At 42.6% G+C, this 22,814-nt stretch overlaps 1 protein-coding gene across 8 annotated transcripts in view; it reads left to right on the top strand.

The window, feature by feature from the left end:
• LOC142385656 (filamin-C-like) overlaps positions 1–22,814 on the top strand; it is a 76,477-nt gene that overhangs the window by 6,944 nt on the left and 46,719 nt on the right. For all 8 annotated transcript variants that reach the window (XM_075472366.1, XM_075472363.1, XM_075472360.1 and 5 more), the window contains exons 2-7: positions 16,018–16,266; positions 17,117–17,214; positions 20,833–20,983; positions 21,183–21,379; positions 21,546–21,708; positions 22,132–22,332. In XM_075472366.1, the coding sequence (XP_075328481.1) occupies positions 16,018–16,266; positions 17,117–17,214; positions 20,833–20,983; positions 21,183–21,379; positions 21,546–21,708; positions 22,132–22,332 (1,059 nt within the window). The remainder of the gene's footprint in view (positions 1–16,017; positions 16,267–17,116; positions 17,215–20,832; positions 20,984–21,182; positions 21,380–21,545; positions 21,709–22,131; positions 22,333–22,814) is intronic.

Raw genomic sequence — 22,814 nt, 5'->3', positions numbered from 1 at the left:
CACTTAGGTTAGTTTAATGTTAGTTAATGTTAGTTAATGTTAGTTTAATGTTAGTTACAGTAACGTTCATTCAGGTTAGTTTAATGTTAGTTAATGTTAGTTTAATGTTAGTTAATGTTAGTTAATGATAGTTTAATGTTAGTTAATGTTAGTTTAATGTTAGTTACAGTAACGTTCACTCAGGTTAGTTTAATGTTAGTTAATGTTAGTTTAATGTTAGTTACAGTAACGTTCACTCAGGTTAGTTTAATGTTAGTTTAATGTTAGTTACAGTAACGTTCACTCAGGTCAGTTTAATGTTAGTTAATGTTAGTTAATGTTAGTTTAATGTTAGTTAATGTTAGTTAATGTTAGTTAATGATAGTTTAATGTTAGTTAATGTTAGTTTAATGTTAGTTACAGTAACGTTCACTCAGGTTAGTTTAATGTTAGTTAATGTTAGTTTAATGTTAGTTACAGTAACGTTCACTCAGGTCAGTTTAATGTTAGTTAATGTTAGTTAATGTTAGTTTAATGTTAGTTACAGTAACGTTCACTCAGGTCAGTTTAATGTTAGTTAATGTTAGTTAATGTTAGTTTAATGTTAGTTACAGTAACGTTCACTCAGGTCAGTTTAATGTTAGTTAATGTTAGTTTAATGTCAGTTTAATGTTAGTTTAATGTTAGTTACAGTAACGTTCACTCAGGTCAGTTTAATGTTAGTTAATGTTAGTTAATGTTAGTTAATGTTAGTTACAGTAACGTTCACTCAGGTTAGTTTAATGTTAGTTAATGTTAGTTTAATGTTAGTTTAATGTTAGTTACAGTAACGTTCACTCAGGTCAGTTTAATGTTAGTTAATGTTTGTTTAATGTTATTTAATGTTAGTTAATGTTAGTTACAGTAACGTTGACTCAGGTCAGTTTAATGTTAGTTAATGTTAGTTTAATGTTAGTTTTATGTTAGTTTAATGTTAGTTACAGTAATGTTCACTCAGGTTAGTTTAATGTTAGTTAATGTTAGTTTAATGTTAGTTACAGTAACGTTCACTCTGGTCAGTTTAATGTTAGTTTTAATGTTAGTTTAATGTTAGTTAATGTTAGTTAATGTTAGTTTAATGTTATTTAATGTTAGTTAATGTTAGTTACAGTAACGTTCACTCAGGTTAGTTAATGTTAGTTACAGTAACGTTCACTCAGGTTAGTTTAATGTTAGTTTAATGTTAGTTGCAGTAACGTTCACTCAGGTCAGTTTAATGTTAGTTAATGTTAGTTTAATGTTAGTTACAGTAACTTTCACTCAGGTCAGTTTAATGTTAGTTAATGTAAGTTTAATGTTAGTTTAATGTTAGTTTTAATGTTAGTTTAATGTTAGTTAATGTTAGTTTAATGTTATTTAATGTTAGTTAATGTTAGTTACAGTAACGTTCACTCAGGTTAGTTAATGTTAGTTACAGTAACGTTCACTCAGGTTAGTTTAATGTTAGTTAATGTTAGTTTAATGTTAGTTGCAGTAACGTTCACTCAGGTCAGTTTAATGTTAGTTAATGTTAGTTTAATGTTAGTTACAGTAACGTTCACTCAAGTCAGTTTAATGTTAGTTAATGTAAGTTTAATGTTAGTTTAATGTTAGTTACAGTAACGTTCACTGAGGTTAGTTTAATGTTAGTTAATATAAGTTTAATGTTAGTTACAGTAACGTTCACGCAAGTCAGTTTAATGTTAGTTAATGTTAGTTTAATGTTAGTTACAGTAACGTTCACTCAGGTTAGTTTAATGTTAGTTTAATGTTAGTTACAGTAACGTTCACTCAGGTCAGTTTAATGTTAGTTAATGTTAGTTAATGTTAGTTACAGTAACGTTCACTCAGGTTAGTTTAATGTTAGTTAATGTTAGTTTAATGTTAGTTACAGTAACGTTCACTCAGGTCAGTTTAATGTTAGTTAATGTTTGTTTAATGTTATTTAATGTTAGTTAATGTTAGTTTAATGTTAGTTACAGTAACGTTGACTCAGGTCAGTTTAATGTTAGTTAATGTTAGTTTAATGTTAGTTTTATGTTAGTTTAATGTTAGTTACAGTAATGTTCACTCAGGTTAGTTTAATGTTAGTTAATGTTAGTTTAATGTTAGTTAATGTTAGTTTAATGTTAGTTACAGTAACGTTCACTCTGGTCAGTTTAATGTTAGTTTTAATGTTAGTTTAATGTTAGTTAATGTTAGTTTAATGTTATTTAATGTTAGTTAATGTTAGTTACAGTAACGTTCACTCAGGTTAGTTAATGTTAGTTACAGTAACGTTCACTCAGGTTAGTTTAATGTTAGTTAATGTTAGTTTAATGTTAGTTGCAGTAACGTTCACTCAGGTCAGTTTAATGTTAGTTAATGTTAGTTTAATGTTAGTTACAGTAACTTTCACTCAGGTCAGTTTAATGTTAGTTAATGTTAGTTTAATGTTAGTTACAGTAACGTTCACTCAAGTCAGTTTAATGTTAGTTAATGTTAGTTTAATGTTAGTTACAGTAACGTTCACTCAAGTCAGTTTAATGTTAGTTAATGTAAGTTTAATGTTAGTTTAATGTTAGTTACAGTAACGTTCACTCAGGTTAGTTTAATGTTAGTTAATATAAGTTTAATGTTAGTTACAGTAACGTTCACGCAAGTCAGTTTAATGTTAGTTAATGTTAGTTTAATGTTAGTTACAGTAACGTTCACTCAAGTCATTTAACGTTAGTTAATGTTAGTTTAATGTTAGTTACAGTAACGTTCACTCGGGTTAGTTTAATGTTAGTTACAGGAACGTTCACTCAGGTCAGTTTAATGTTAGTTAATGTTAGTTTAATGTTAGTTACAGTAACGTTCACTGAGGTTAGTTTAATGTTAGTTAATGTTAGTTAATGTTAGTTTAATGTTAGTTACAGTAACGTTCACTCAGGTTAGTTTAATGTTAGTTTAATGTTAGTTAATGTTAGTTTAATGTTAGTTGCAGTAACGTTCACTCAGGTCAGTTTAATGTTAGTTAATGTTAGTTTAATGTTAGTTACAGTAACTTTCACTCAGGTCAGTTTAATGTTAGTTAATGTTAGTTTAATGTTAGTTACAGTAACGTTCACTCAAGTCAGTTTAATGTTAGTTAATGTTAGTTTAATGTTAGTTACAGTAACGTTCACTCAAGTCAGTTTAATGTTAGTTAATGTAAGTTTAATGTTAGTTTAATGTTAGTTACAGTAACGTTCACTCAGGTTAGTTTAATGTTAGTTAATATAAGTTTAATGTTAGTTACAGTAACGTTCACGCAAGTCAGTTTAATGTTAGTTAATGTTAGTTTAATGTTAGTTACAGTAACGTTCACTCAAGTCATTTAACGTTAGTTAATGTTAGTTTAATGTTAGTTACAGTAACGTTCACTCGGGTTAGTTTAATGTTAGTTACAGGAACGTTCACTCAGGTCAGTTTAATGTTAGTTAATGTTAGTTTAATGTTAGTTACAGTAACGTTCACTCAGGTTAGTTTAATGTTAGTTAATGTTAGTTAATGTTAGTTTAATGTTAGTTACAGTAACGTTCACTCAGGTTAGTTTAATGTTAGTTTAATGTTAGTTACAGTAACGTTCACTCAGGTTAGTTTAATGTTAGTTAATGTTAGTTAATTCAATATAAACACAAGAAACTTGTGCTAAAGAAAATAAAAAATAAAATAAATAAAATAAAGGACCAGACTCAGTGAATAATTCCCTACACTCCGTATTATATAGATCAATGAGCAGTGCTGACCAACATATCATTGGGGTCATCAGGTGGGAACCTCCTTTCATCAGTGTTTCGTCTAGTTGGGCCCACGACACCTCCAGGAGGCTAGACAATGACCACTGGCGTCCCAGAGTCACCCCCCTAATGCCAGCCAACACTGCCCCTCACACCACAACAACCATAATCTACCTCAGCCTCTCACCAACTGCACACCAGTCACAGCGGGGTGGGGATGCAAACCCTGGTTCGGGTAGGGGAAGAAATAAAAGAGGTAAGAAAAGCAGGAATGGGATTCAAACCCTGGTTCGGGTAGGGGTAATGAAAATATAGAGGGTGCCAGAGGTGGAGGCAGGACAAGACACACTAGCAGATTCAGCAGACAAACTCACCTAAATAGTCCTATAATCACTAAAATACCAGCAAAAACAAAGCCATACAACTCACTCTCACCAACTGCACACCAGTCACAGCGGGGTGGGGATGCAAACCCTGGTTCGGGTAGGGGAAGAAATAAAAGAGGTAAGAAAAGCAGGACTGGGATTCAAACCCTGGTTCGGGTAGGGGTAATGAAAATATAGAGGGTGCCAGAGGTGGAGGAAGGACAAGACACACTAGCAGATTCAGCAGACAAACTCACCTAAACAATCCTATAATCACTAACAATGCCAGCAAAAACAAATCCATACAACTCACTCCAAGCCAACTCACCCAAAATGGCCGCCTGGTTTCAAAAGGATCACATGTGCCAAACCCTCCACTTAAATAGCTTGAACTTCTTCTTTGCTTTTTCAAAAGTCTGTTTACCCTAAGTGCCCCCCCTGCTGGGCCCCCAGTCGCTATTGCATCTTCTAATCCAAATCCACTGGCTGGATTTTACTGCTTTATCTGAAACCTCCTTCACTATTTTTCTCACACTCTGTCCACTTACACCCAGCTCCCTCAGCAATGAGACAACAGACTTTGCAACAAATCCTCTACATCCTACTTCCACTGGACAGATTCTAACCTTCCATCCTCGCTGCTCTGCTTCTGCCCCCAACTCCACATATCTAAGCTTTTTCCTTTCATATGCTTCCGCTACTAATTCCTCCCAAGGAACAGTCAGCTCTATGAAATAGACTCTCATTCTACTCCTAGACCACAAGACTATATCAGGCCTTAGGTTTGTAGAGGCTATTTCCTGGGGAACAACAAGCTTATTTCCTAAATCTACCTGCATCTCCCAATCACAAGCATCCTCCAAGCTACCGTGCCTCCTTATCGTCTTTTTAACTTTCTCCCCCTCTTGAACAAACTGAATTGCAACTCTCTGTACCTTGGACCCTCCTAAGTTTACCTGCCTTCGTTTATCTTCAATACCTGCAGCTAAACTTCTTAATACTTGGTCATGTCGCCATGTATACCGGCCTTGTGACAGACTAACCTTACAACCTGACAAAATATGCTTTAGAGTTGCAGTACCTGAACATAACGAACATAACGGGTCTCCATTTACCCAGAGTTTTAGGTTCTGGGGAGTTGGCAATACATCATATGTTGCCCCTATCAAAAATCTAACACTCCTTTCCTCCATACTCCACAGTTCTTTCCAACTAAGCTTTTTCTTTTCTACACCTTCCCAATTCACCCATCGTCCCTGCTTAGCCTGAGCCACTGCCTTTGCACCCCTTAACATTTCCTCCTGTCTACGAATCTGCTCAACAACTAGCTTTCTCTTCTCCTTGGGACCTGCTCTACTCCACACTGGTTTGCCTGGGCCAAGCCCCAAGCCTCCCCGCCCTATTTGCACATTACCCACAATCTCTGTATGTCTAAGAGTTGCTTCTGCCTCCTGAACTGCCAATCTTGGTTTCCATTTCCTCCCCTTGGTTGGGTTTGGAACCACCTTACTAACTACCACATCTTTACTCCCAGCTAACAGGAGCTCTGTCCTAACTTTAGTACATTTAAACTCCTCTACTAGACTAGATACTGGGAGCTGGAGTATGCCTTTCCCATACAGTGCCACAGTACTTAAACATCTAGGAACACCTAGCCACTTCCTAATATAAAAGCTAACTAATCTTTCCATTTTTTCTACAACAGATAATGGAATCTCATACACAGACAGTGGCCACATCAACCTAGGAAACAATCCAAACTGCAGACACCACAGCTTCAACTTTCCTGGAAGCTCTGATTTATCTATTCTATCCAGTCCCTCAACAACATCTTCACGAAACTGCACTGACTGCTTTCCATCATTCATGTCTGCCTGGTACCACCTACCTAAACTCTTTACTGCCTTTTCCCTAATTATTGGAATGCTTTCTTCATCTATTACAAACTTTCTATCACTTAATTTCCCTCTACTTATTGAGATACTTCTAGACTTAGTAGGTTTGATTTTCATCCCAGCCCACTTTAGATTTTTATCAAGTCTCTCAAGTATTCTCTTCATACATGGTACTGTTGTAGTCACTAACGTCATATCATCCATGTATGCTCTAATTGGCGTAAGGCGCATGCCATCCTGACGTCTCTCTCCTCCTACAACCCACTTGGAAGCTCTAATAATTATCTCCATGGCCATTGTAAATGCTAATGGAGAAATTGTACACCCTGCCATAATGCCTATTTCTAGCCTCTGCCAACCTGTTGTGAAACCTGCTGTACTTAGGCACAGTCTAATATCTTGAAAATATGCTCTTATTAAGTTAACAACTACTACAGGCACTCTAAAATACTCAAATGCTTCCCAAATAAGGCTATGTGGCACTGAACCAAATGCATTTGCTAGATCTAGAAATATAACATGCAAGTCTTTTTTCTCAATCTTGGCTGTCTGAATCTGATGCCAAATCATGCTAGTGTGCTCTAAACACCCTGCGAAACCTGGTATTCCTGCCTTCTGCACAGTAGTATCTATTAAGCTATTCTTTTCTAAATAACTAGCTAATCTCTGTGCAACCAAACTAAAGAAAATCTTCCCCTCTACATTTAGGAGAGAGATCATCCGGAACTGACTCAGGTCCGAGGACTCTTTCTCCTTTGGAATAAGAACGCCTCCTGCCCTACGCCATGCTCTAGGAATAACCTAATGTTAGTTTAATGTTAGTTACAGTAACGTTCACTCAGGTTAGTTTAATGTTAGTTTAATGTTAGTTTAATGTTAGTTACAGTAACTTTCACTCAGGTTAGTTTAATGTTAGTTAATGTTAGTTTAATTTAGTTACAGTAACGTTCACTCAGGTTAGTTTAATGTTAGTTTAATGTTAGTTTAATATTAGTTACAGTAACATTCACTCAGGTTAGTTTAATGTTAGTTAATGTTAGTAAATGTTAGTTTAATGTTAGTTACAGTAACGTTCAATCAGGTTAGTTAATGTTAGTTAATGTTAGTTTAATGTTAGTTACAGTAACGTTCACTCAGGTCAGTTTAATGTTAGTTAATGTTAGTTTAATGTTAGTTACAGTAACGTTCACTCAGGTCAGTTTAATGTTAGTTAATGTTAGTTTAATGTTAGTTACAGTAACGTTCACTCAGGTCAGTTTAATGTTAGTTAATGTTAGTTAATGTTAGTTTAATGTTAGTTACAGTAACGTTCACTCAGGTCAGTTTAATGTTAGTTAATGTTAGTTAATGTTAGTTTAATGTTAGTTACAGTAACGTTCACTCAGGTTAGTTTAATGTAAGTTTAATGTTAGTTACAGTAACGTTCACTCAGGTTAATTTAATATTATTTAATGATAGTTTAATGTTAGTTAATGTTAGTTAATGTTAGTTAATGTTAGTTAATGTTAGCTTAATGTTAGTCAATGTTAGTTAGTTTAATGTTAGTTTTAATGTTAGTTACAGTAACGTTCACTCAGGTTTGTTTAATGCTAGTTTAATGTTAGTCAATGGTAGTTAGTTTAATGTTAGTTTGTTAGTTTAATTTTAGTTTGATGTTAGTTAATATTAATTTAATGTTAGTTCATATTAGTTTAATGTTAGTTAATGTTAGTTAATGTTAGTTTAATGTTAGTTAATGTCAGTTAATATCAGTTAATATTAGTTTAATGTTAGTCAATGTTAGTTAGTTTAATGTCAGTTAATGTCAGTTAATGTTAGTTTAATGTTAGTCAATGTTAGTTTGTTTAATTTTAGTTAATGTTAGTTTAATTTTAGTTTAATTTTAGTTTGATGTTAGTTAATATTAGTTTAATTTTAGTTTAATGTTATTTAATGTTAGTTTAATGTTAGTTTAATTTTAGTTTGATGTTAGTTAATATTAGTTTAATGTTAGTTTAATGTTAGTTAATGTCAGTTAATGTTAGTTTAATCTTAGTTTAATCTTAGTTTGATGTTAGTTAATATTAGTTTGATGTTAGTTTAATGTTAGTTTAATGTTAGTTAATATTAGTTTAATGTTAGTTAATGTCAGTTAATGTTAGTTTAATTTTAGTTTAATGTTAGTTAATATTAGTTTGTTCATTTAATGTTAGTTAATATTAGTCAATGTTAGTTAGTTTAATGTTAGTTTAATGTTAGTTAATATTAGTTTGTTCGTTTTATGTTAGTTAATATTAGTCAATGTTAGTTAGTTTGTTAGTTTAATGTTAGTTTAATGTTAGTTAATATTAGTTTGTTCGTTTTATGTTAGTTAATATTAGTCAATGTTAGTTAGTTTGTTAGTTTAATGTTAGTTAATATTAGGTAGTTAGTTTAATGTTAGTTAATGTTAGTTTGATGTTAAACCTGCAGGAATTTAATCTACAGCTCCCTCCTTAATCTTTGAGACAGAGTCCCATCTCTCTCTGAGCCCCTCTCTGCTTCTCAGAGTAAAATCCTAACTCAAAATATTCAGATGTGATTAAAGTCACATTCAACTTTAAAGTAATTTTCCTACTTTTATTTAGAAATTACAACACTTTTTATCCACAATGCCCTTCAGTTCAGGCTCCATAATGTTTGGGACAGAGTGATGGTGGCTCCATTAAAGCAGCCATCTTTAGCACTTTGTTTGTCCCTTTAAGTCTCTCCTTCAGCACACAGAAGCCCTGCTCAGCTGGATGGGAATCAGCCGACTGGCTCGGCCATGTTTCAGCTCTGAGAAACTCTGCTGCTGCTCAGCAGGATGTTTGGGATCATTATCTTGTTTATCTTGTTATCAGGATGAAGCTTTGGAGGCATTTACTGGAGCTGGAGCAGATCAGATTTTTCTATCCAGCTCAGAATTCAGATCAGTGAGCTGGTACCTGTGGCAGCCATACATGCCCACACCATAACACCCCCACCACCGTGCCTAACAGAGGAGCTGCTATGCTTTGGATCTCGGGCTCTTCCTGTTGGTCTCCACACTTTATTCCTGCCATCACTCTGATGCAGGTTCATCTTTTCCTTTTTCTTGCTTCTTCATGATCTTCCATCAGCTGATGTTGGTAATCCTGAGGTTTGACCCTTGTCTCTGATGGTTTTATTCTGGTTTTTCAGCCTCATAACAGCTTCTTTGACACTGTAAGTGGGCATAATGTCCTCTGAAGTGTGTTGCTTGGACTTCAGTCCTTTATAGCTCCCAGGTGTGTGTGTGTTTAAATAGCTGTGGTGTTTCTGAAGTGGAGCTCTGATCAGGATAATTAGCCACAAACACATGTTTACACAGCTGCTGCCCACCTGCTCAGGATGAACTGCTGAACAGGGATGAAGAGGAGCAGCTGACGCAGATTCGTCTCCATCAGCTGCTTTGTGGTGAATAAACTACTGTGTGTCCTGTGATCAGCAGGTGGCGCTGTTTTAAACAGATTCTTGGTCACTAAATCTGGTGGAAAGAGACAAACAGAACCTGGCATCTGTAGGAGTTTATGTCCAAGTGTTGGATTATTCTCCAGAAGCAGAAGCAACTGATAGATGATGTGATTAACGTGTTTGATAAATCAGAACCGATTCATAAAAGTTTCCATTCTCCGAACTCTAACCCAGAAATGTGCAGAAGAAACAAACTGTTGAATAAACGGTGACACAGTGGAATATGTCACGTGTTGTTGTTCGTCCGAGGTTGTTTTACTGAGGTTTAAGACCTATTCTGTCCTGACACGTGAAACCTCAGGACTGAAAGCTGTTGGACTTTCTTTTCTCCATGTTTCAGCTCAACTAAACGTCCAGGACGAAGACAGAAACTGTCCCCTCTGTGGGAAAGAATCAGTCGGCCAAACAGAAGCAGAGCAGCGTCTGATCATTCCCTCTGTTCACGTCCCGTTCTTTTCTTCCTCCTCAAAGACACCAAAGCTTGAATAAAGGTTGTTGAACTGAGCAGCGTTGTTTTAGGGGATCTTCTGGGATAAATCTGAGGTTTGCTCAGCAGAGTCCCAGCTGGACAGAAAGCGCGCAGTTTGAGCGATAACAGAAACTCTCCCACACAGATGTGGACATCTCTGGGCTTGGCACCGACAGGAACCCTCTGCGCTCCGTCAGTCTGCTGACACCTCATCCATCTCTTAAAGGCGCCTTCAGTCTGACAGCTGCTTTAGTTTACTGCAGTAACACAGATCAAACCGACCAAGCGTTCATACTCTGGGTTGTTTCTGTCACCTTCAGCCGCTTCAGGAAACATTCACGATCATCTTTCAGTTCAGGTTCACTGGAGGAAACAGTCGAATCAGGACGTCTATCTCTGCTGATGATACTCAGCTGTACTTATCTATAAAACCAGATGAACCCAATAGGTTGGTCAGACTACAAGCATGTCTTACAGACATAAAGACCTGGATGACTCAGAACTGTCTGCTTCTAAACTCAGACAAACTGAAGTCGTTATCTTTGGACCTGAGCGCTTCAAGGAGAAACTGTCTGGTTCTATAGTTACTCTAGATGGTATTTCCTTGGCTTCTAGTTCTACAGTGAGGAACCTTGGAGTTATTTTTGACCAGAATTTATCATTTGACTCGCATATAAAACAGGTTTCTAGGACTGCCTTCTTTCACCTTCGTAATATTGTTAAAATCAGGAACATCCTGTCTCAGAGTGATGCAGAAAAACTGCTCCATGCATCTGTTACTTCAGGATTGGACTACTGTAATTCTTTATTTATGGGCTGTCCCACATATTCTCTGAAATATTTTCTATTTTCATCTATCTTAAAGCTATGGTAGGTAATCCTAGAGAGCTAGCAAGAGAGCTAGCAAGATTCGAAAGTGTCCACTCCTCTAAGCTCCACCCCCCCCCTCCCCATTCCGTCAGTGCTTCATCCAAAGCCGGTGGAACCGCATGCGCACATGGAGCAGGGAGCCGGCAGAGGGGGGCGTAGGCAGAAAGCAGAGGCATCTGATTGGTTTTTTGTAGGCGACCAATCCGAGATCAGCGGGACGCTGATCTCGGATTGGTCAGCTTTTTCTCAGTCCTGCAGCTGCCACAGAGGTCTGATTATTTTCGTCCCTTTTTCTAAATACATCTTGTATAGATTTCTCTCAGGATAGACGGACCATTTCACCCAGTATTACAAAATGTGTTTCTGAACAGGATTACCTACCATGTCTTTAAAGGACCATTTCGGTCGTTTACATCCAGCTGTATTGCCCAATCTACCCATGATTTAGCCATAGCAAAGACGCAAAAAAATGTCATCTGACCCTGACAGTGATGCTTGCACGGAGATTTCGGACTGACAACATAGCCATGGGGGCATGGATTTATATTGTGTTTTAAACGCTATTTTCATACCTCTTCTACAGCTCCAAACAACATAACACTTACGTGGTAGTGAGTAGAGGGTCCCTAAAGCCAAACCGAAGTGTCCCGAGGTCTTCATGTGGTCGGATATAGAGGAGGCTATCTCACGCGAGACATCACGTCTCATGTTGACGGAAGATGCTCTGATTGAGAGCAGGTACTGGCTTGATTAAATTCATTCTGGACTCTATATCCGACCACATGAAGACCTCGGGACACTTCGGTTTGGCTTTAGGGACCCTCTACTCACTACCACGCAAGTGTTATGTTGTTTGGAGCTGTAGAAGAGGTGTAAAAATAGCGTTTAAAACACAATATAAATCCATGCCCCCATGGCTATGTTGTCAGTCCGAAATCTCCGTGCAAGCAACACTGTCAGGGTCAGATGACATTTTTTTGCGTCTTTGCTATGGCTAAATCATGGGTAGATTGGACAATACAGCTGGATGTTGTAAACGACCGAAATGGTCCTTTAACTTATTCTTTTTCTTGTTTTCTTTTGTTTGACGAGGTGGATTCATTTCCCTGACACTTGTCAGCATGCCACAGATCCCTACATCCTCTTCCTCATCTCCCTCCGCCTTGCTTTCATGGCGGTGATGCGTCCTTTGTGGAAGGATCTGCTTTCATGGCGGTGATGCGTCCCGTGTGGAAGGATCTGCTTTCATGGCGGTGATGCGTCCCGTGTGGAAGGATCTGCTTTCATGGCGGTGATGCGTCCCGTGTGGAAGGATCTGCTTCATTCTGAGCTCACGCAGCATTTCACTGGATAAAAAGATGAGAAGCAAACTGAAACTGAGTTTTAATGATGGAGTTGTTTTTCTTCTACTGCCGGCTTATCTGTGGTTTCCGGTCCAAACTCTGGTGAGACCCTCAGACTGAAGCTGAGACCCTGTTGGGGTTCATTTGTCCTCACGCCAGTCTGGGGGCGGTCGGTGGCGTAGTGGGTTAAGCAGCCGCCCCATGTACAGAGGCTACAGTCCTCGCTGCAGCTGGCCCCGGTTCCAGTCCCGCACCGAGCGGCCCTGTGCTGCGTGTCTCCCCCCTCTCTCTGCCCCCTGCTTCCTGTCTCTCTCCAACTGTCCTAACATTAAAGGCATAAAAAGCCCAAAAAAACACTTAAAAAAAAAGGACGCCAGTCTGGACTTTGTCTGGTGTGAGACCCTCAGGCATCAGGACCCCCTGCTCTCTCACGTTCTTGACACTCGGCTCTCTGACGGTTTGAAGGATCCTGGGGGGCTCTCTGAGGGTTTGAAGGATCCTGGGGGGCTCTTTGACGGTTTGAAGGATCCTGGGGGGCTCTCTGACGGTTTGAAGGATCCTGGGGGCTCTCTGACGGTTTGAAGGATCCTGGGGGGCTCTCTGAGGGTTTGAAGGATCCTGGGGGGCTCTCTGACGGTTTGAAGGTTCCTGGGGGGCTCTCTGACGGTTTGAAGGATCCTGGGGGGCTCTCTGACGGTTTGAAGGATCCTGGGGGCTCTCTGACGGTTTGAAGGATCCTGGGGGGCTCTCTGACGGTTTGAAGGATCCTGGGGGGCTCTCTGAGGGTTTGAAGGATCCTGGGGGGCTCTCTGACGGTTTGAAGGATCCTGGGGGCTCTCTGACGGTTTGAAGGATCCTGGGGGGCTCTTTGACGGTTTGAAGGATCCTGGGGGGCTCTTGTTGGCCTGACAGCTGCAGATGAAGGTGGGTTTCAGACCGGTTGGATCACAGAACCTCTGATCTGTTTGCTGCCACATGATGAACTCCCATCTGGATGCGTTTGATGGACTTTCATCCTGTCGGACTCCAGCAGAGTTCACACTCTTCCTCTTCTTAATTCCTTCCCTCTGTGGTCATCATCTCTTTTCCTTCCTCGGCTCTCAGCTCCATGAACCCTTTCTTTGTAAATGTCACATTACACAGCTCCTCCGTCCCCCTCGGACCGGTCAGATGGAGGTGGGGGTGTTTTCCTCTGTCAGGACTCCATTGTTCCTCTGCAGCTCGGCGTCCTTCGGCTTGTTTGTTTGGTAACCGTTGGCGACTGGCGAGCGTGGCTGTTACAAACAGGACGACTTGTGTTCACACAGACGAGTTGTTGTGCAGCTCAGAAAGCGTCTGGCAGAACAACCAGAGTCCATTCCTGATTTACTGCTTTCTGCTGCCACACAGGCTGATTTATGGTTGTTCACTTCCATCAGTTCTGCTTTTAAAAAGCAAACCGGTTTGATCTGAAAGTGTTCAGAACAACTGAAGTATCTGGAAAAATTTCCCAGAACAATTCCAGCTTCCATCTGTGAGAAGCTGATAGGGCCGAATGTGTTTATGCGACCCAGAGAGGGCAGCTCCTGTTTCCTGGAAAGGTTACACTGAGCGGCGGCTCCGTCTAACTTCTGGAGCTTCCTGAGAAGGAAAATTTCATGACTGGAAACACACAGAGTTGGGTTTCCATCACTCATGCTGCAGAGACTTCATCTGAATCAAAGTTTAACAGGTCAAAGCCAAATATTCAGAGTCCCAGTAATCGAGCTCAGGGGAGCAGGAGTCACTCAGAAGAGATTTATGTCCCACGAACACAAAGATGGACCCAAACAGTCCTGTTAGGGTCACCTCAGAGCTACGGGTCGAAGCCAGGCGTTGAAGCCAGGCGTTGAAGCGAGGCGTTGAAGCCAGGCGTTGAAGCGAGGCGTTGAAGCGAGGGGTTGAAGCGAGGCGTTGAAGCTAGGCATTGAAGCGAGGCGTTGAAGCGAAGCGTTGAAGCTAGGCATTGAAGCGAGGCGTTGAAGCGAGGCGTTGAAGCTAGGCATTGAAGCGAGGCGTTGAAGCGAGGCGTTGAAGCTAGGCATTGAAGCGAGGCGTTGAAGCGAGGCGTTGAAGCTAGGCATTGAAGCGAGGCGTTGAAGCGAGGCGTTGAAGCTAGGCATTGAAACGAGGCATTGAAGCCAGGCATTGAAGCGAGGCATTGAAGCGAGGCATTGAAGCGAGGCGTTGAAGCGAGGCGTTGAAACTAGGCATTGAAGCGAGTTGTTGAAGCGAGGCGTTCAAGCGGGGCATTGAAGTGAGGCGTTGAAGCGGGGCGTTGAAGCGAGGCGTTGAAGCGAGGCATTGAAGCGGGGCATTGAAGCGAGGCGTTGAAGCGAGGCGTTGAAGCTAGGCATTGAAGCGAGGCGTTGAAGCGAGGCGTTGAAGCTAGGCATTGAAGCGAGGCGTTGAAGCGAGGCGTTGAAGCGAGGCGTTGAAGCGAGGCATTGAAGCGAGGCGTTGAAGCGAGGCGTTGAAGCTAGGCATTGAAACGAGGCATTGAAGCGAGGCATTGAAGCGAGGCATTGAAGCGAGGCATTGAAGCGAGGCGTTGAAGCGAGGCGTTGAAACTAGGCATTGAAGCGAGTTGTTGAAGCGAGGCGTTGAAGCGGGGCATTGAAGTGAGGCGTTGAAGCGAGGCGTTGAAGCGGGGCGTTGAAGCGAGGCGTTGAAGCGAGGCATTGAAGCGGGGCGTTGAAGCGGGGCGTTGAAGTGAGGCGTTGAAACTAGGCATTGAAGCGAGTTGTTGAAGCGAGGCGTTGAAGCGGGGCGTTGAAGCTAGAGTTTGAAGCGAGGCGTTGAAGCAAGGCGTCGAAGCGGGGCGTCTAAGCTAGAGTTTGAAGCGAGGCATTGAAGCGAGGCGTTGAAGCGAGGCGTTGAAGCTAGAATTTGAAGCGAGGCGTTGAAGCGAGGCGTTGAAGCGAGGCGTTGAAGCGAGGCGTTGAAGCGAGGCGTTGAAGCGAGGCGTTGAAGTGAGGCGTTGAAGCGAGGCGTTGAAGCGAGGCGTTGAAGCTAGGGGTTGAAGCGAGGCGTTGAAGCGAGGCGTTGAAGCGAGGCGTTGAAGCGAGGCGTTGAAGCGAGGCGTTGAAGCGTTGAACAGCCATCTGTGAGTTACCGCATGAAGTGTGCGTTTTCTGTGATGTCACAGCTTCCTGATTGGACGATCCATCAGAAAGTTTAACTGGGCTCAGGGGAGCGAGTGCTTTCCACTGAGGGAAGATGACACGAGTTCATGCCGTGAACACGCCGAGCGCTCGGGGAGGAAACTGCAGACGGTGTCCTCCCTCAGATGTGTGTGTGTGTGTGTGTGTGTGTGTGTGTGTGTGTGTGAGTGTGAGTGTGAGTGTGAGTGTGAGTGTGTGTGTGTGTGTGTGTGTGTGTGTGTGTGTGTGTGTGTGCATGTGTTTCCTATTTAAAGTGACCTCATTCCTGAGCCGGGGGCAGCATGACATCATCTGCTGCAGATCTGCTCCCTGCTGCTGATGGATGAACTTTTCTCCACAGTGACAGAGAAAAGAGAAATCTCCTGATGTGTGCACCATAAAGCGAGTGAACCCGTGAGCTTTCAGGTCGGGGCTCCTCTGCAGAGCAGGAAACTGGGTCAGGAAATGTTGGAAAACAGACCCGCTCAACATTCCTGGGACAGAAAAAAAACAGCAGATTCCTGAAATAAGCATGTTTACATGTGATTATTATTCACCTTCTGACACTCAGCTGGGTGCAGATTTGATTTTAAATCCACTGAAAGGAGATTTTTCCTCATCGGTAATGAATAAAGTCACAGTGTTTTCATTGAGTCACTTCCTCTTTCTCTCTGTCCTCCAGACTCTAAAGCTATCGTGGACGGGAACCTGAAGCTGATCCTGGGTCTGATCTGGACCCTGATCCTGCACTACTCCATCTCCATGCCCATGTGGGAAGATGAGGACGACGAAGATGCCAAGAAGCTGACCCCCAAACAGCGTCTGCTGGGCTGGATCCAGAACAAGGTGCCCCAGCTCCCCATCACCAACTTCCACCGAGACTGGAGGGACGGCAAAGCGCTGGGAGCGCTGGTGGACAACTGCGCCCCCGGTAGGACGAGTCCCACTTAGTACTGCAGACCACCGGCACGGGGATGAGTTTAAACACATCCAGTCGATGTTTGGAACAGAGAAGGTTTCTGTAAGTTAGCTGCAGAGAAGAAGAAATGAAAGTGCACATCACTGCTTTTATGCAGCAGCTTGTTGAAGGCTGAGGGAATGTCACTTCATTAGAAAGAAACACGGAGGAACAACAGCCTCCGTCACCTGCAGAGTGAGGACATTTAGGTGGAGGCGGAGCTCCTGACTGCAGGCTCCATCCTGTCTGATCCTCCACGTCAGCAGCTCAGGATGAGGAGATTTATATGCTTACTACCTGCTTTAATGTCTGAGTGTTTCTGCTTTACTTGGATGGTCCAACTCATCAGTTTGTTTCTTTTATCTGGAGAAGAAACGTCAGCAACAACTAAGAAACTGTTTGAAGGATCTTTTGGTCATTTTTCCAACTCTTTGGTCTGAGTTCAGAGTATTTCTCCAGTTTATTTCTTCTCCTTAGAACTTAAACAGAACATGTTAACATGTATTTTGCTCATCATAAGCTGCAGAACTTTACTGGAAATATGCTGCCATCGTAAAGCTAAACAGCAGCTCCTTTGTTTCTCAAAGATGAAGATATTTCAGAGTAATTCTACTTTGACGGGTCCAAAGCGTCCATGTTTATTCCTGATCTAATATTTTATGATATGATAAACTTGAACTAGAATAAACTGATGGAGCTGCAGGTAAAATAGTCACAGATGATCACAGACTGTAAAGTAACTTTTAGAAGAACAGAGTGAAAGCTCGAGCCTCTGACCCGCTCCATCAGACTGAGGGAATAAATGTGTGTGTGCTGCCTTCAGGTCTGTGTCCGGACTGGGAAACCTGGGATCCAAGTCAGCCGGTGGAGAACGCCCGAGAGGCCATGCAGCAGGCCGACGACTGGCTGGGAGTGCCACAGGTAACACGGTAACACACACCCGCTGACAGCCCGAGCACGGCGAGCTGCTGATGTAAAACAGCCAGGTGTAGAGAAGGAGCAGGAACAGGAAGCTGATGGAGCAGGATTGGAACTCTGGAACAGCTTTCACTGAGTGCTGAGGCTTCAGAGTCATTTCTGTCTCCTTAATTCATGAAAAATAAGTCATTCAAAATAAGTCAGGAAAAGCCAGCTGACAGCCAGCTGTCAGGATGCTTGGAGCGGTGAACCAAGGCGAGTCTGTGATGAAGCTTTCTGCTTCCTGCCTGCAGAGAGAGGAGCAGCAGAGTGAAGATTAGACACAACAGGTGGATCAGCCGTTTGATTCCACCTGCAGAAAGAGAAAGGAACACGGAAACATAGCATGGAAATGTGTCAAAATGGTCTGAAAACATGATGACAGCGGTACTGAGGCCCTTAGGGACACAATAAAGACAAATGAAGTTTTACAACAAACACTGAAAACGTTTGAATAATCCGTTTTTCATTTAAAATGTTTCAAATCTGTCCTAAAAGTGTAGAGAAATAATTCATCTGGAGGATTTGAAATGATTTCTGTCCTGCATGAAAAACAATGTTCCAGATGTTTCCCTTCAGACTCAACAGCTGTTTGACTCAGTTAGACACACCAGCACATCTGATCCCAGTTTACAGACACCACCGTGAACTGCTGTGTCGGGTCAGGAGACAGTCAGAAGCTGACCTGCTCGCTGAGTTTGTTCCGGATTCTTTCAATTCAATTCACTTTTTAAATTGTTTTTATTTATATAGCGCCAAATACAGCAAATGTCATCTCAAGGCATTTAGATAATAAAGTCCAATTCAAGCCAATTGGAATTGTAATAATTATTTATAAAATAATCAAATTCATTCATATAGAGCCAATTCAGAAACCATTTCCTAGCTAAGGAAACCAACAGATTGCACTGAAAACTTTTTCTTTTTCGGTCCAATCTTCCGTCCTGAGCGTGCCTGAGGTGACTGTGGAGAGAAACGACTCCCTTTGAACAGGAAGAAACCTCTGGCAGAACCAGACTCAGGAAGGGTGGCCATCCGCCTCCACCAGCTGGGGTTTGAGAAGACAGAAAGAGAGGGGACAACAAACACTGTAACACCATTCAAAGGATACCTGTTGGAACAGGGAAACACGAGTTAATGACCACAATAATGTCACACATACATAAAGAGAGTAAAGTGAGGAAAGGTGTGTCAGATGAGGCCCCCCAGCAGTCTAGGCCTATAGCAGCTTAACTATGGGATGTTTCAGGATCACCTGAGCCATCCCTAACTATAAGCTTTATAAAAAAGGAAAGTTTTAAGCCTGATCTTAAAAGTGGAAAGGGTGTCTGCTTCCTGAAGCCAAACTGGCAGCTTATTCCACAAGAGAGGGGCCTGATAACTGAAGGCTCTGCCTCCCAAACTGGCAGCTGGTTCCATCAGAGAGGGGCCTGATAACTGAAGGCTCTGCCTCCCAAACTGGCAGCTGGTTCCATCAGAGAGGAGTCTGATAACTGAAGGCTCTGCCTCCCAAACTGGCAGCTGGTTCCACAGAGAGGGGCCTGATAACTGAAGTCTCTGCCTCCCAAACTGGCAGCTGGTTCCATCAGCGAGGGGCCTGATAACTGAAGGCTCTGCCTCCCAAACTGGCAGCTGGTTCCATCAGCGAGGGGCCTGATAACTGAAGGCTCTGCCTCCCAAACTGGCAGCTGGTTCCATCAGAGAGGAGTCTGATAACTGAAGGCTCTGCCTCCCAAACTGGCAGCTGGTTCCATCAGAGAGGAGTCTGATAACTGAAGGCTCTGCCTCCCAAACTGGCAGCTGGTTCCATCAGAGAGGAGCCTGATAACTGAAGGCTCTGCCTCCCAAACTGGCAGCTGGTTCCATCAGAGAGGGGCCTGATAACTGAAGGCTCTGCCTCCCAAACTGGCAGCTGGTTCCATCAGAGAGGGGCCTGATAACTGAAGGCTCTGCCTCCCAAACTGGCAGCTGGTTCCACAGAGAGGGGCCTGATAACTGAAGGCTCTGCCTCCCAAACTGGCAGCTGGTTCCACAGAGAGGGGCCTGATAACTGAAGGCTCTGCCTCCCAAACTGGCAGCTGGTTCCACAGAGAGGGGCCTGATAACTGAAGGCTCTGCCTCCCAAACTGGCAGCTGGTTCCACAGAGAGGGGCCTGATAACTGAAGGCTCTGCCTCCCAAACTGGCAGCTGGTTCCACAGAGAGGGGCCTGATAACTGAAGGCTCTGCCTTCCAAACTGGCAGCTGGTTCCACAGAGAGGGGCCTAATAACTGAAGGCTCTGCCTCCCAAACCACAAAGAGGGGCTTGTTTTAAACATGTTTTATTCCTGATCACGTGTTTTAAACGTGTTTTATTCCTGATCCCGTGTTTTAAACGTGTTTTATTCCTGATCACATGTTTTAAACGTGTTTTATTCCTGATCCCGTGTTTTAAACGGGTTTTATTCCTGATCCCGTGTTTTAAACGTGTTTTATTCCTGATCACGTGTTTTAAACGTGTTTTATTCCTGATCACATGTTTAAACGGGTTTTATTCCTGATCACATGTTTTAAACGTGTTTTATTCCTGATCCCGTGTTTTAAACGTTTTTTATTCCTGATCACATATTTTAAACGTGTTTTATTCCTGAACACGTGTTTTAAACGTGTTTTATTACTGATCTCGTGTTTTAAACTGGTTTCATTCCTGATCACGTGTTTTAAACGTGTTTTATTCCTGATCCCGTGTTTTAAGCGTGTTTTATTACTGATCACGTGTTTTAAACGTGTTTTATTCCTGATCCCGTGTTTTAAACGTGTTTTATTCCTGATCCCGTGTTTTAAACGGGTTTTATTCCTGATCCCGTGTTTTAAACGTGTTTTATTCCTGATCACATGTTTTAAACGTGTTTTATTCCTGATCACGTGTTTTAAACGTGTTTTATTCCTGATCCCGTGTTTTAAACGGGTTTCATTCCTGATCCCGTGTTTTAAACGTGTTTTATTACTGATCACGTGTTTTAAACGGGTTTTATTCCTGATCACATGTTTTAAACGGGTTTCATTCCTGATCACATGTTTTAAACGTGTTTTATTCCTGATCACGTGTTTTAAACGGGTTTCATTCCTGATCACATGTTTTAAACGTGTTTTATTCCTGATCCCGTGTTTTAAACGGGTTTTATTCCTGATCACGTGTTTTAAACGTGTTTTATTCCTGATCACATGTTTTAAACGTGTTTTATTCCTGATCACGTGTTTTAAACGGGTTTTATTCCTGATCACGTGTTTTAAACGTGTTTTATTCCTGATCACGTGTTTTAAACGGGTTTTATTCCTGATCACGTGTTTTAAACGTGTTTTATTCCTGATCACGTGTTTTAAACGGGTTTCATTCCTGATCACGTGTTTTAAACGGGTTTCATTCCTGATCCCGTGTTTTAAACGTGTTTTATTCCTGATCACGTGTTTTAAACGGGTTTTATTCCTGATCCCGTGTTTTAAACGGGTTTTATTCCTGATCACGTGTTTTAAACGGGTCCGGCTGTGTTCGGTGCTGCTGCTGCTGAGGCCTTCAGGTTAAAACCCGTCCCTTCTCTCCAGGTCATCGCCCCAGAGGAGATTGTCGATCCGAACGTGGACGAGCACTCTGTCATGACGTACCTGTCTCAGTTCCCCAAAGCCAAACTGAAGCCCGGGGCCCCGCTCAGGGCCAAGACGCTGCACCCCAAGAGGGCCAAAGCCTACGGACCAGGTGAGGAGAACCCACCTGTTTGGGTTCACAGCTGCTTTTAGGAGAAACACGTGGAACTTTCCTGTTTCCCCATCCTCAGGGTCCATGGGTGGGCTGTGTCAGCGCGCCGTTGGTTCCTAACGAACACAACGTGGGGCGCTCCCACAGCTCACAGCATCACATGGCATTCATCTTCTTCTCTGGGGGGTTTCCCTGACAGGTATCGAGCCCCGAGGTAACATGGTTCTGAAAGCAGCAGAGTTTCTGGTGGAGACGGTTGAGGCCGGACTGGGAGAAGTTCTGGTTTATGTGGAGGACCCAGAGGGACACACAGAGGAGGCTCGAGTGATCCCCAACAACGACAAGAACCGAACCTACTCTGTGGTCTACCTGCCCAAAGTGGAGGGGCTCCATAAGGTGAGACCCCCCCCCCCCCCCCCCCCCCCCATCCTGTTTCAGGCTGAAGAAAAGCAGCACATTTCGAATGAAACCGGATCAGATCCAGGTTCTGGTTCTTGGTCCTTCGTCTACAGAAAGTCTTCGTGCTCCCCGCTGACAGGCCTCTGTGTCCTCCTCTTCCCAGGTGAAGGTGCTGTTTGCTGGGCAGGACATCGACAGAAGCCCCTTCATGGTGAACGTCTCCAAGGCCATGGGCGACCCGACCAGAGTTCAGGCCCGTGGGCCCGGGCTGCAGTCGGTGGGGAACGTGGCCAACAAGCCAACATACTTTGACATTTACACTGCAGGTAACAAAGATGTCTTCATGGGAGAAATGTGGAGGCCAAGGGTTAGGAGGAGGAAAGAAACAAACAGATGTAGAAACTTCAGTAAAGATTGGGCCCGTTTGGGCCAGTCCTGGAAGAGCAGGTCATCATGGTATGCAGCAGCTTCTGAGACAGGGTTTAACCTCTGTAATGTTGGTGTGAGAGATGAGTCCTGAAGCTTTACACATCAGGACATGTTCCTCGGCAGGCGTTAAAACCTCAGATGAACACGTTCTTTACTGAACATGAGTGAAAAAGCTTTTACTTTACAGTTAATGGAACTGATATTAGAGTTGAAACTGATTTCCAGATCAGCTGAGCTTCCTTTCTCTGATACTGTTCCCATGACGACCACCCTCCTCCTGCGGCGGTTAAAGGTCCTCTTGTCCTCTGTCTGTCCACCAGGGGCGGGCGCCGGAGATGTGGGCGTCATCATTGTGGACTCAAACAGTCGGAGGGACACTGTGGAGATTGTCCTGGAGAACAGAGGCGACAGTATCTTCCGGTGCACCTATGTGCCCGTCCTGGAGGGGCCTCACACCGTCTATGTGACCTTTGCTGGGCAGCAGATTCCCAGAAGTCCTTTCACCGTCAACATCTCTGAGGGTGCGTCTCACACAGCTCTGTCCACAACTCTGTCCACAGCTCTGTCTTATTATTCTCTGCAGGTGTCGTCTGTAAATGTTACAGAGTACATGTTCCTGAACCTTTACTCTCATTAACTTTCTGTCAGCGTTCCACTGCATTGATGTGGGTTCATGTTCAGTTTGGTCTCTGTAAGAGTCTAACACACAGCTGTGGTCCAGTTCTGGTTCCTGTTGGTTGAGGCTGAGTCCTCTCAGGATCTGTGGGGTGTTTGGACTGGACTTCGATGAAGAGTCTTGCCTAACAGGACTTGGACTACTTGGGACTTGCTTGTGTTGATTTGGGGTTTATCTTTGGACCTGGCTTCACTCAGAACTGGATTTGTGTCTTCTGACTTTGACTGGTGGGTTTCGGTCCTTAACTGCCAACCTTTGACTGACTGTGACCTTGATGATTGAGGACCGGACGTGTAGTCTCCACTTGTGGTTTGACCCACACTGAGT

The sequence above is a fragment of the Odontesthes bonariensis genome, chromosome 8 (assembly GCF_027942865.1).
Source record: "Odontesthes bonariensis isolate fOdoBon6 chromosome 8, fOdoBon6.hap1, whole genome shotgun sequence".
NCBI lineage: Eukaryota > Metazoa > Chordata > Actinopteri > Atheriniformes > Atherinopsidae > Odontesthes > Odontesthes bonariensis.
The sequence above is the reverse complement of the archived record's forward strand: the minus strand, read 5'-3'. Positions and strand labels throughout refer to the sequence as shown.